Consider the following 13649-nt stretch of genomic DNA (forward strand, 5'->3'; position numbering starts at 1 on the left):
GAATAGGATGGGTTTCAACACAGACAAGTGCAAGGTGATGCACCTCGGGAGGAACAACCGGCACCATACTGTTAGAAATGCACAGCTTGCATCTTGCACCTGATAAGAAAGAAATACTGCCAAGGACTTTTTTCTTTCCCAGCCTTGCCACAGCCTTTCTTATGCTAAATTGCAGACTCTCCCCCAGCTTCTCCCTAGCCTTTCTCATACAGATTACAGAAGCTGGAATTCAACTGACTGTGTCCTTGAAAGAGGGGGATTTGAACTCTTGGTGACCTGCTGTAGTTTCTGAGCATGCTTAATTAGCTGATGCATATTTACCTCTCCGCCCTGCATACTTAAGTAGTTAATTATACTATACATGCGAAGTATGTAGTGATGTAACCACATGTATGCTTGTATGAAACGGAAGTGAGCTGTAAGAGTTCCTGTTTCTGCACACGTGCCCAGGAGGGAGAAGATAAATATTCCCTGCAAAATTCCTTTGTTGGTTCCGAGTAATCTGAGTTCTTGACTGTGCTCTGACCCTATTTGCAAATACACCTTTTGTGCCATCTAATGAGTGTGTGTCTGTGATTTTTGTGGCCTCCAGAGAAACGAACCGCCTTTGTGCAACAATACCTACAGGTTAGGGAACTCCCCTCTTATCAGCACGGAGGCGGAAAGGGATCTGGGGGTCATCATTGACTCCAAGATGAACATGGGCTGGCAGTGTGGGGACGCGGTCAGGAAGGCCGACCGCACCTTGTCCTGCATCCACAGATGCATCTCGAGCAGGTCCAGGGAGGTGATCCCCCCCCTCGATGTGGCACTGGTCAGGCCGCAGCTGGAGTCCTGCGTGCAGTTCTGGGCGCCGCACTTCGGGAGGGATGTGGACAGTAGGGAGAGGGTCCAGAGGAGACCACTCGCATGATCAGGGGACAACAGGGCAGGCCCTATGAGGACAGGCTGCGGGACCTGAACCTGTTCAGCCTCCACAAGAGAAGGCTGAGGGGGATCCTGTGGCCTGTTATAAACTAGTCAGGGGGGACCAGCAGGCACTGGGGGAGTCCCTGTTCCCCCGAGCACTGCCAGGAGTGACCAGGAATAGCGGTCACAAGCTGGCAGAGGGTAGGTTTAGGTTAGATATCAGGAGGCGCGACTTCACGGTCAGGGAGGCTAGGATCCGGGACCAACTTCCAAGAGAAGTGGTGCTGGCTCCTACCCTGGGGGTGTTTAAGAGGAGGTTGGATGAACACCTTGCTGGGGTCGTTTGCCCCCAGTACTCTTTCCTGCCATGGCAGGGGGTCGGACTAGATGATCTGCTCAGGTCCCTTCCGACCCTACAAACTATGAAACTATGAGAGAGGCGAGGCTGTGGAGGGCTTCCCACCTTGCAGGGGATTCTGCCTTGCTCCGTGGACCCTAGGGGAAGGCCCACTGGAGGCTCTGATGCTGGCGGCATCCCGTCTACGTGCAGTGGAAGGGATTTGGTTTGGTCAAGGGTGACGCCGGGGATGCATTCCCAGGACAAGCAACTCCAGGCACCTTCTGGAGAGGTGCAGCCAGCCCTTGGGGCACTGTGCTCCCCAGGCTGGCAGACAGAGCTCCCTTGCTGGTGTGTAGCCAGGTACGAAAGCAAGCTGTGGGTTTTCAACCTATGTCAAACATGGATGGCGCTGAATGAAGCGTGCTGTCCGGGGCTGGCTGGGTGGGGAGCTTCTACCCCACACCAAGCACAACCAGCCCAGCCCAAGTGATGTGCCCACAAGAAAGCACCAAACTGCTCTGGCATGTTGCTCCTGAGGCTGGAGAGGGAAGACAGTGATCTGTCTCTGTCCGTTCCTGACTCGGGAAAGGCAGCCAAATCTGCTCGCATCAATGCAGACCACGCTGCATGGCTTCAAGAAGGGAGGGAGAAGCAGGCAGGGCAGGAGAGCGTGGGTCTGGGTGCCCGGGGGCAGGAGTGCAGCGTTTCCAGAGGAAGGAAGGACAGATGTGAGGAATCAGAGCTGATCTCCACAGACAGCGTCAGGCACTCGGTGCAGGACACTCACGCGTGAGCTTAGAGGCAACCTGGCTGCATCCCCAGGACTGTGAGCTTCCACCTGCTCTTCGCTTTCTCCAGTAGACCAAGGCAGCATTTTGCTTGTTGGGAACAAAGAGGGACGAGATGCCAGCAGGCCCGTCAAGCCAGACCCCGCGGGAGCCCAGACCAGAGACGCAGCCCGCAGACGGTTGCGGGGCCGGCGCTGGGGGAGACGCTGGACAAGGTCTGCAGGAGTGTGGCCCCTTTGCGGGGACCGACTCCTCACCCTTGTCCAGCTGCTCCCCGGTCCACCTGTGCCCACGTGCCGCCCCCTCGGCACCGAGCTGCAGCCACGCTGCACTCAGCCTCCGGCCGAGGGTCCAGGCGACTGGTCTGCAGCTTCCTCCTGCTCCCCTGCCCCAACATCCAAGACGAAACTATGTTTGCTTAGTCTGCGAACTCGCTTGTCAAGGGGAAAGGCGCATCCCAGACCAGCTCCAAGTGAGCAGCCTGGCCCAGCCCGGGGGAACAAGCTCCCAGCCAAACGCCAGGTCCCAGAAACAGCAGCAGCGACTAACACGGCGCAGCCGGCTCCTAAAGGTGCTGGACGCTGGGTCCCCTGTGGACACTCGGTCCCATCCATCAGCCCTTGTAGCATTCAGAGCTGCTGCTCAGGGCCTGGGATCTCTCCTGGGGCTCGCAGCGCGCCCGAGGCAGCACTGTCCCTGGAGCAGACGGAGACATCCGTGACTCTGCAGCTGCTCGGGGGGGGGGCCCAGCCCCAGCTGCAATGGGCACCAGCCACCCCGGCATCCCCCAGGCAAACAGGAGCTTGCTGCTCCGAGTGCTTCAGGTTTGTGATTCTGGGAGACTGGTGCAAAACCGCGTCTCACATCTCCCAGACAGGCCCAGCTTAGCTTGGACCAGGACGTTTCCATAATGTGCCCTGGGGACTTGCCCCTCTGCTCCTGGGGCTGCAGATGGTCCCTGCAGATAGTCTGCCCGTGGGCATCCCAGATGCAGGTCAGGATGCTTCTTGGAGGTGGCACCCATTTATTGATGCGTTCCCCTTGCTCTGGGCCAGGCGGGTTTTGGATGTGGGCCCATGGCAGGTGTAAGAGCAGACAGAGCAGGCAGGAAAAGCAGGAGACGCAGGGGACTACCAGCTTGCTCCTGCCCCCCGGTGCAGCGTAATCTGGACCCGACGCCAGCCGCCCACCTACTGCAGCACCAGGAGCCCAGGCAGCAAACAGAGGTTTGGGGTGACTCTCCATTCCCTGTGATGGGGCGAGTCAGGCAGGGAGAGGCCGTGTGAGAAAGGCAGCAGCAAAGTCACTGCCTCCCCATCCTGGCTCAGGTCGCGGGGGGTGGGGGGCTGCGGGTGACAACAGCCCAGCACGGGTGCTCGGGCGACGGCTCCGGGGCTGGTCCGAGCGACGGGGACCGGCTGATCCTGGACTAGCCATGAGCCCCACTGGGGCAGCGCTGCCTCGCTGCGGGGCTTCGTTTGGAAAGTAAAAGGAATGATGAATACCTACTGTTGCCACGTAACAGCGTCCACCATGCTGCCCGCCACCTTCATGAACCTGTGGAGACAGACAGAGACCGAGTGAGTGCCACGGGGTGACAGCACCGCCATGACAGGCACGCCTAAAATCTCCGAGTCCCAGCGCCGCGGGGCGGGCAGGGAGCTGCGGGGTCACATCCAGTCCAGCCCGGCCTGAGGCAGGATCAGCCCCATCCAAACCAGCCCAGACAAACCCCATGTCCGACCTTGGGGCCACACGACACAGCCGTCCCTGACAGCGCCAGGCATCGCCCCCGCCCCTGCTCCTGGGATGGGAAGGGGGGGCCGTAGCCACCAACGTCCTGCTGTGCCTCGGGGGGTCACGGGCGCTGCAGAGCCCAGGCCAGGCCGAACCCCCGCTGCAGAGGAAGGCAAAACTCTCAGTCTGGACCAGTCTGAGCAGGGGGAAATCCCTCCCTGCCCCAGTGCAGTGCTGGTCTAAGCCCGAGCGCAGGTGCGAGACCCTCCTGCCAGGACCCTGCGGGGTCGGTGCCAGCAGCAGCATTGGCACAACCCAGCCCCAGCCCCAGCCCGGGCTGCAGCACCAGCGCTTCTGGGGGAGGCTTAAACCCCCGGAGCTGAAAGGGGACGAAAAAATTCCCTCCTGGCCCCGTGTGACAAGCAGCAAAGCCCAGAAGCCCGGGGAACACCCAGAGCAGAACAGGGCCATCGCCGTGCCGAGATCCTCCCTGCTCAGCGCTGGTCCGGCCCGTTGTCGGCTCGTCCATCCCAGCGATGGAAGAAGGCTGTCTCCCGTTCGGGGCTGCTGCCGAGCAAGGCTACGTGTCCTTGCACGGGGAGAACGAACCCGGCCCGCACAAGGCCTCCTGCTCGGACACCGGGTCGCACGGCTCGAAGGAGCGGTGGGTTTCACTCGCATCCCAAAGCCAGGGGCTGGCTGCTTGGGGACTCGGGCCAGGTTTCAAGTGCCAACGTTATACTGGAAGCCACAGGGTGGGGAAATTGCTGAACTGGGATCACAAGCCATGGGGGTACTAGTGCCAGGCTAGGGACACAGCAGGGGGGCCACTGGCTGAAAGACCTGCGAGAGACCAAATTCAAATCAGACAACCTCACTGGCTCTGTAGGTTGTGTGTATATATAAAGATTTGGATAGAGATATGGATATCTATCTATCTATCGGCTGCAGGAGCTGCAGCACCTGGAACAGTCTGTAAAGGCAGCTAGTTGCTCGAGTCTGAATTCAGGCATAAGGCAGGGCAGGGTGGCACCTTAAGGACTGACTTGTGCAGGGAGGCACGGGCTTTCACAGGTTACCATCTGCTTCAGAGCATCTGGGCTGCAGGCAGGAGCCTGCAGGACCGCGTGTCTCTGAGCCGGCTCTGGGTGTGCCACCCTGCCCTGCCTTCAATGGATGCGCAGCTGGGTTAACGTGGGCTGAACTGCAATCCCCCACCAGGATGCTCTGGTTCCCCATCTGTAAAACAACCCACTCGGGCTTTGCTCCAAGCATGTTATGGGGGCAGCAGCGCGTTCCCCGCTCACAACCCGAAACCGCGGGCATATAAACCCAGAGCCCACACCGCTCCGGCCCACCCTGCCACGGTCCCGGGGCCCCCAGCTCCGCCGAGAACGTGCTCCAGAGAGATTCTCCTTCCACCGCCAGCCAGGGCTGGGCACCTCTGCCCTGAGTGACTCACGCTAGGGCCGTGCTCCACGCGACTTTGGACTCTCCTGCGCCACCAGGACGGGTGCATCTGTGCAGATGTTTGCCTTCCACCCCTTCAGGACATCCTTCCACCTTGGCGCTGCAGAGGCTGCCATTAGAGTGTGGTGCCCGCTGGCAAGCATCACCACGCCTTGCATCAGTCCTCAAAGGGGGACTGCCCGGGGGCAAGACACAGACCCCGGAGCAGGCAGGTGAAGGCCAAGGAAAGCCTCAAGGAGGGTCACCGCAATTCTCACGATTCTTTCTGTATCGGACCAAGTCTCCGATTGCCACAAGAGTCAAGCCTTGCTCAAAGTTTCCTTCCCACAGCACGGAGACTCTTACAAAATCAAGTCCTAAAGCTCCTTTTAAAACTTTGGCTGCAGAGCTCTGACCAGCTGCCTAATAACGTGGGTAACAGCCTGTGCCCTCCGTGGTGATGGATGGGGCTGATGGATGAATGCACTAGACAAGTGTTATTACTTGCACACAGAGCAAACCCTGAGTAGACCGAGGCTGTGGTGCTGCGGGTATCACCCCAGTGTATCTTTGGTGCTGATGTGCTGCGATTTCTTCATGTGAGGGCACTGCCCTGTGCTGCTGGGATCGGGAGCATGAAGGCCAGAACAGACCAGGCTGTTATGGTCACATGCCTGATCTGCACCCCATGGGATGATAAGCACCCCCCACTTCTGCTGTGGGTCCATCATTGCTATTTGACCTAGAGCATCTCGCTTAAAAAGGTGCCGGTCCTGTTTAAGGACGACCGGTGATGGGGAGTCTGCCAGGGCTCCAGGGCAGTTGTTCCCATGGTCGGGTACTCTCACTCTTAATCATTTTGGCTTTGCTTCCACTACGAATCTGTTTGGCTTCAGCTTCCAGGTGCTGGACCTCGCTTTGCTTTTTCCCGCTACATTAAGGAGCCATCTGCTCTCTGCAGTCTCTTTCCCGTGAAAGCGCGTGGATTATGATCCTCCCGGAGACACTCCAGCTGAGCGTGGCATGAAGGATGTGGCACAATGCTGAGCCCAAGAGGGATGAGCAGGTGCCTGCAGCAAGCTTGGCTTTCGGTGGGGAAAAGCCTTAGGAAATACTAAGCGTCTGGAATTGGAGTTTGTAAAAGCAAAATAAAAGAGAAGACGGACCCGGACCGAGCCCTCACATGGGGAGAAACCTCAGGCCCATCGCACAGACCTCTGCTGCTTGAAAGAACACAGTGACTGGTAGCAGTAGCAGGCTGTTATCCTCCGTGTGAGCCAGCCGGCAGCAGGGAGGGAGGCATGCAATCCATCACTGAATTTCACCAGCATTTGGTGTGGAGACTCGGGACTGCCTGGCTCATGGGCAGACCCTGCAAGGGAGTCTGTGCTAGTGGCACAGACACTTCTGCCTCTGCTCCTCTCTTCCTCTTCCTCATCATCCACCCAGCCCTGTCTCCCTGCCCTCAGCTCCCACCCATCTCCCTCCCTTTGCTCCCTGGGTGCCTATGCAAAAGCCCATCGTCCTGCCACTTCAAAGCCCAGCTGCAAAGCACAGCTGTACTATAGCTTCTTCATGATGAAGACTGCGGACAAGAAACGTGTGCCCCCCCTTCTTCTGTGGTCCCTGCAACTGGTTCCAGGGGTTTCCAAAACGCCCCCCCCCACAGGCCCGAGCCAGGACAGCCACGGGTGCTAACGTTCAAGCAACAGGGAGCAAGGCCTGAAAAGGGAGCACAGGGCAGCCTGCGCTCTGGGCATCGTGTGACCCAGGCCTCCTTGGCTTTTCAGGTGTTTTCCAGGCCATGAGGCTCAGCACATGGCTCAGACCTTGCCTGAGGGGTCTGCCATCGGTTAGGATTTAGCTCCCATCAGCAAGGAAGCTCCTCCGTAGGTATCACTTGTACCACTTGCCTGAATGAAATAAGCTCTAGCAAAGGGACATGCCTTTGCCACCTTAACTGTACTAGGTGGACACTCCTATACTCATGCTCTCAAACCTTTTAAATACCAACCTGGCCTCAGTGCTACACAGAGAAACCAACCACCACTACAAACACGCAGAAGGGAGCAGGAGCAGCCCCGGAGCACCATCCTTTCGTGTGCTGCTACTGAGTGCAAGCATGACGAGCCTGCTATTTGCTCACCGGGTCTGACAGAGGCTGTATGCAGCTGCAGATAGCCTAACCAATCCCCGGACGTCACGCCTGTCACAAAAATGCTGCTGCAGGACGATGGAGATCAGTTATCAGCAACTCGCGTCCAGCGCGGGGAGGTCAGAGCTGACAGCTAAATCCATACCGTGATGCACAAGCTGATACAGGCACGTCCAGATAGCTGCATTCTCCAAACTGCACCAGTTTGAAAGCTGCGGAGCTGCTGAGAAATCAGACAGACTGCATAATTTATCCTGGGGGAGCGGGATGTTTAATTTGCGCGTATGAAAGTTTAATTGAGCAGGCCATCAACACAACGGCTCCCTGGATCAGGGCATTCGGGTGCACCCTGAAAGACAAGGGGTAACCTGGAGTGCGGAGGCGTCGGTCTCCAAGTCGCAAACCTGCTACACCAAAGCCGGGATCTCGGGGGGAGCAGCTGTAAACAGTGATAAGGAGACTCGATGCCTGGAAAAGGGAGTGATAAGAGGGGAGAAGATATGAAGAGCAACTCTCCAAAGCCAAAGTTGGAGAGATGAAGGACGGGGGCTGGCTTGCGAGCCAAGGGATGGCTGGACATGCACATGCCTGTTGTCTGCTTCCCTCTTTTCAGACGTGTTTTCCTTTAGGATGCTTCACTCCAAACAGAGGATGCTGGATAATACCGGGAGCTACTGGCCCCTGCTCCTGGGGGGAGGAGAACTGCAGGGTCAGAGCCCACATTAGCCCCACTGGGATAGTCGCAGTGAGTGCCAGAGGATGGCAGCTCACAGCCCAGAGTGGGGAACTCATGTGCTTCAAAGCCAGAAAGACGGCTCCAGGCTGGAGATCTGTGACACCGGTGAGGTCCACGGTGCCGATAACCGGGGGCAGAGAGAGGCCAGTGGGCCACAGCTCACCTGTGCATGATCTCCAGGTGAGCAACTGCACGCCTGCAGCAGGGCTCAGAGACGATGCGCTCGTTAGCCCTGGCACAGGCTGGGTTCGTGCTGTGCACAGCTGAGGCCAGATCCCCAAGGAAGGATTTCCTCCCAGGGGAAGGGGCTGGCAGGGGTATAAGTTTTTCCTCATATCCAACCTCAACTTCCCTTTTCCATCGTCTCTTAAGGCTGTGCTCGAGCTGGGCTGCTCGGCAGGACTGGCCAGAAACAATGGGAGGAACTCATCGCGGGCGGCCACGCGCCCTCGGTCACTACAACAGGCGAGTCTGGCAGCAGGTGCAGTGATACCCTCCGCGCCCTAGTCACGTGCCTGGTTTTATCTGTCGAGATGTCTATTTTTAATCCTCTCTTTGCCAAGTCCGGGCACCTGCAGCTTGCCCTGCTTTCTCCCAGTGACTTCTAACTCTTTATTCCTCCAGTGGTTCAGCTACTGGTTTTCAGGTTTGGAATCAGCACTTTTGCTCGCTTTCGTCAGGTCACTCCACAGTCAGTGATGCCTGCGCTTCCTAAGGGCCTTGTCGGTGCCTTCGCTCGCCTGTAACTCGGCACAGCCGGACCTCAGGATGTCCAAGCCCACAAGGGGTTCACAGCAAGGCTGAGGCTTGTTTAATTTGCCGCGTGGTTTTCAGCCTGGGAGAGTCGGGCTTTTCCAGGCTTCTCTCTGCAACCCGCAGGGCTGGAAACTGAGGCTCTTGCAAGCTGGAAGCTGACTCTCACGTCCACACATGACTCCTGGAGCTGGGGCTGGGGCCGAGACCACCAGTAGCACAAGTGTGGCCATAAGCACACAACTAGTCTTAGACAGAACAAATTTGGTTTCGTGTAAGGCCCAGGTTTCCTCAAGGCAGGGCAGAGATGCAGCTTGACAGACTAACTACAAAACATTACATAAAGAGAGAAAGAGAGTGCAAGGTTTTGTGAACCCAAGCTCACTCCATCGGATGCTATGAAAGGAGGTGCAGAAAGCAGAGTATAAGGAGAGAGAAATTAGAGGGAGGAGGAGAGAGAACTGGGATGGGGGCACTGCTAGGAGAGAAAAGCGAAGGTGCAGTAAACCCATAAGAGCTAAAAGGGTCACAAAAGCAAGTCCAGGTAATGAGATACGAACCCACAGTCCCTGTTTAAAACATACTTAACACAGCCCAGTCAGGGGGTGATTTCTTCTTCTAAATGGGTCTTTAGCTAGGGGAACGTTTCTTCACCTGTCAGCAGCTTCTTAACCGAGCCATGTGCTTTGAGACCACAAAAGAGCCATTAGATTTCCCCTCCTGACCCCTGCCAAACACAGACCAAAGAACTTCCCATTTACCCTTGTGTTGAGCCCCTCGACTTGCGTCTGGCTAACGCATCTTCCAGACACTCCTATGGACCTGAGCTGCTTCCCCGGGGCGACCCTGCGGCTGATAACCAGCATGGATGAAACTCCTGCCCCATCTCTCTGCTTAGACTTGGTGCCCGCTCTCCGGCCCTTTGTGCTCTCCCTAAGCTGGCTGCTGTCGGTGATGGTAACACACCCCTCGTGCAAAGCCCCCCCAGGGTTCAGGGCCCTTGTACACATTACGAGTGACTCCGGTAACGCTGAATTTTTTCCCCAGGGTGCATTTCCAGCTCCACTTGCAAGTGCCCGAATCCCTGCTTTGCAGAGTCTTTGCCATCACAGCCCCCGGATTGCTGCGCCTGCTCCTGCGCCTCCTCCCTGATGCCAGCTTGTATTGAATGTGCTTTGTCCATGGCCATGCGGGCACCTGGGGACTCCCACGCAGGCGATGTCGCCTTGCCTGCCTTTCTCTGGAGCCCAGAGTCAGCGGGGGGCTGTGAGCCACTGCTTTCCTGGCCTGGGCCAAAACCTTTCACACCTTCCTCAGCACCTTCCTGGCAGGGCTGGAATCTGGGGTCATTAAAGCAGCAGTAAATGGCTCACACATGTGCTGAGTTCCCTGTAGCAATTACACACCCAGAGCACAGGGCCGTAAAACCTGGAGGTTTAACAAAGGAGCTCCGATTTCCCCAGTAGCTGAGCAGACCCCGTAGCCCTGCGGCCTCCCCAGGTGCCTGTCCTCATGGTCGCTGCTGGCCCCATGGGGACGGTCCCTCTGCTGGGCTCCTGGCCCTTGACCCCCACACCGTTGGCACAGGTGTGCTCCAGCTGCTCACCTTGCAATGACGCACACTGCTCCCCGAGCCGCGCCACCTCCTTCCATCAGACAAGCCCGGGGGTGGTGAAACCTGTGCTCTGCCATGGCCCCCGTGGGCACCGTGGCACTGCCACGCGCGGGGCCCATCGCAAAGCTGTGCCTGCCAGCTGCCCTGCCCAAACCTGCCTGCCCTGGTGCTAATGGAGAGCAATGTAGGCATTCAGCGAGCAAAGATCTTCCCAGGAAAGCCCTGTCTCCCCGAAAGCTGCACGCTCTGGGAGAGAGGCTGAAGCAGAAGATCGGACCCAGATGTGAGCCACAGCCCCTACAGCACCACTCTGCAGCCCATGATGATGAGGCAGGGAGGGACCCAGTTGGGCCGGGGCACAACCAGGGCTCGGGGCAGTGGGGGTACGGCCAGTCCATCCTGCTGCCACAACCGGGGGGCAACTGCAGCTCCACGATGTGCCGGGTGCCCCGGTCTTGATGTGCACAGTCACCCCCTTTGTGTGCTCCACAGGGAAGGACACGTAGCACTGCATGACAGGCAGTGAGAGAGCAGGAGCCTGGGGGTGGGTGGCAAAGTGGGGAATTGCCACCATGAATGACCCCAGGTGGCTGCGGAGCACCTGATCCTCGAGCCAGGTCCTCCTGGAGTGGCGGCCAGCGGGTCCAGGCATAGCTGAAGCAAAGTTGATGCCCGCGTTCACCCGTGGTCACAGAGGGCACCCGGCTGTGATGGATCTGGTGGGTCTCTGTCCTCATGGGCTTCCCCCGTGTTCCTGCTCTTCTTGCCTTGACCGTGGACTGCAGCCACGTGCGACTCCGCCGCCAGCTCCTGCTCTGCAGCTAGAATCGCTGCAAATTCCCAAGCAAACAGCTCCACGCAGTCCTGGGATTCCTGTCCCGCGCGCAGTAGGTAGCTACCATGGTCTGCTCTCCAACCGCTCAGCTGCATGAATGGGCTAATTAACACCTCATCAAACCCGCCTGCAGAAATTCCCTCTTGCACCTGCGGGCTCACACCTCTGCATCCAGGCAGCCTCCCTGCAGCCGCCCCGCCAGGCTTCCCCACTCGGAGGGGGAGCTCGGGACGAACTTGCCAGGGTAACACTGAGGCCTCATGAGGCCTTAGCAGGTCTTGTCGCCTCTGCCTCCACTTCCTTGCCTGCAGCACGAGGCGGCTGTGGCGGCGAGGAGCCATCAGGTAGCGCAGGGCGTGCGGTGCAAGTGGTGGCCTGGCTGCACGGCCGCCCCTTCTCCAGCAGTGCGCAGCCCCGGGCACTGTCACCAGGCACTTTCCAGATTATGGGCACGAGCTGCTGCCCCCAGGTTCACTGCTCTACCGTGTCCTGGGCAGAGGAAGGCACAAGTCCAGCAGCTTCCTGCCCTGCCGGTCACCAAGCAGCTCTCCCCCATCCCACCTGGACAGCCCCCTGTCCACTGCTGACCCCCTCCTCGCAGCTCCAGCTGGCCAACATCCAAATCGAGGGCGGGTGAGGGGGAAAGCACCCCCACGCGAGTGCCTCTGTCCTGGGCCCGGCTCCGAGGCAGCACAGCTCCTCGTGCACCATAGAGCAGCCTCAAGACGAGTTTTCATTGCACCTGGCTGCCTCGGCCCCCTCCCGTCTCAGAGGGACCCCCCCCAGGGCCGGCTCAGGCGGCTTTACGGCCCCTCAGCGCTGCTGCGGCAGGGCTGAGAACCTGGCCCTCGCTCTCCGCCGGGCCCACCGGGGCTGCACGGGTGTGCTGCTTACTGTCTCTGCCAGATCATTCACACAGATGTTAGCAAACACGAGCCCCGGCGCGGCTCCCAGTGGGGCCCACTCCCCCCCCGGCCTGGCTAGCGCTCTGCAGGGACCCCGCTCTGCTGCACAGCAATCCTGCTCAGGCCGGGCTCCGCGCCTCTCGCCCACACCCCGCATCGCCTGTTTGCATCGGCCATGGCCACGGCTCCCTGTGTGGGCTATTGCAGCTCTTTCCTCTCTGACTCCAGATTTGGGGGCAAGAAGGGATTTTCCCTCTGGTCAGATTGGTCCGGACTGGGGGAGTTTACCTTCCTCTGCGGCGGGGGCATGGCTCTGCCTGGGCTCTCTGCAGCATCTCTCCTGCTTTCCCCGGGGCAGGCTCAGGTGTGATGTCCTGTGTTGTGTCAGAGCCCAGCGGTGCCATTAGCAGGGATCGAACAGCTGTGACAGACTAGCCCACAGTGGCACGGCCTGAGCCCTGACCCCGGCTTCAGAAGTGGGGATTTGCCTCAACTGAGCGAGATCGTGAAGTGCAACGATTGTGATAATGACTGTGCAGAAGACCATCCTCGGCTGTCCCACAGCCTGTGCTACGGAGGCAGCCGGGGAGATCTTGGCAACAGCAAAGCCCTAAAGCCCATCACAGCGCCACAGACACTGCCCACACCCCTATGCCCCCACGCCAGCCGAACTGCCCGAGGGAGCCCGGTCCCCCAACCACACAGGAAGCAGCTTCTCAGACCCACGTGCCTCGGCCTTCCCTTGGGCAGTGAGACGCGCATGCTCACCCCTTCACCTGTCCTAACCGCTACCACTGACGTCTCGCTGGAGTCTCGGACAGGGCCCCGGTGCCAGGTCCCATGCAGACACACCGGGAGACAGGCCCCATCGGGAGCGCTCGCTATGCCAGGGGAAGGTGCAGGCAGCAGCATGAACACAAAGACCCTGGGGCACAGCTGGACACATCTGCAACCAGCAGCCAGGGGCTGCCGGGGTCCTTAGGAGTGGTAACCGTTGTGGGCACCGCGGGCCAGGCTCTCCCAGCCAGACTCCCTGGTTCCCCACAGGGGTCTGTTTGGCCTCCATCAGCCTCGGCCAGGAGAGACTCCATGTCCCCGGATGTTGGCCCGGCCCACGCGGCACCACTTACCCTTCCAGGAGAGCGATGACGTTCTTCCTGGGCCTCCCGATGTTGGGCCCGTAGAGGCTGGCTCTGGAGTAGGTGCGGATCAGCTGCAGCAGGCTCCTCAGCTGGATGTAGTCCTTCCCCAGCTGGCTCCCGTTCACCGAACGCCCCATCAGAGTCCGGTAGTTGTTGGGCTCTGGGAAAACACGCGCGCGCATGATGCTTGCCACTCGGCTCCTCTCACAGCGGGCTTTCCCCATCACAGACTCCCTGTGTCCCCTGCCCCTGGGTCTTGTGCTTGTCCCTTTTCCCTCGCAGCCG

General features: G+C 59.1%; 1 protein-coding gene across 11 annotated transcripts in view; it reads right to left on the bottom strand.

The window, feature by feature from the left end:
- The window catches only part of HPSE2 (heparanase 2 (inactive)), a 138955-nt gene that overhangs the window by 15830 nt on the left and 109476 nt on the right, over nucleotides 1-13649 (bottom strand). For 7 of the 11 annotated variants that reach the window (XM_090058786.1, XM_090058791.1, XM_090058790.1 and 4 more), the window contains 2 exons: nucleotides 13353-13524; nucleotides 3547-3594 (listed from right to left, as the gene is read on the bottom strand). In XM_090058786.1, coding sequence (XP_089914912.1) covers nucleotides 3547-3594; nucleotides 13353-13524 — 220 coding nt within the window. Of the gene's footprint in view, nucleotides 1-3542; nucleotides 3595-13352; nucleotides 13525-13649 lie in introns of all 11 variants that reach the window. The other 4 variants (XR_016443675.1, XM_090058792.1, XR_016443676.1 and 1 more) reach the window with 3 other exon arrangements.

The sequence above is a fragment of the Crocodylus siamensis genome, chromosome 7 (assembly GCF_052110815.1).
Source record: "Crocodylus siamensis isolate JL-2025a chromosome 7, ASM5211081v1, whole genome shotgun sequence".
Taxonomy (NCBI): Eukaryota; Metazoa; Chordata; order Crocodylia; family Crocodylidae; genus Crocodylus; species Crocodylus siamensis.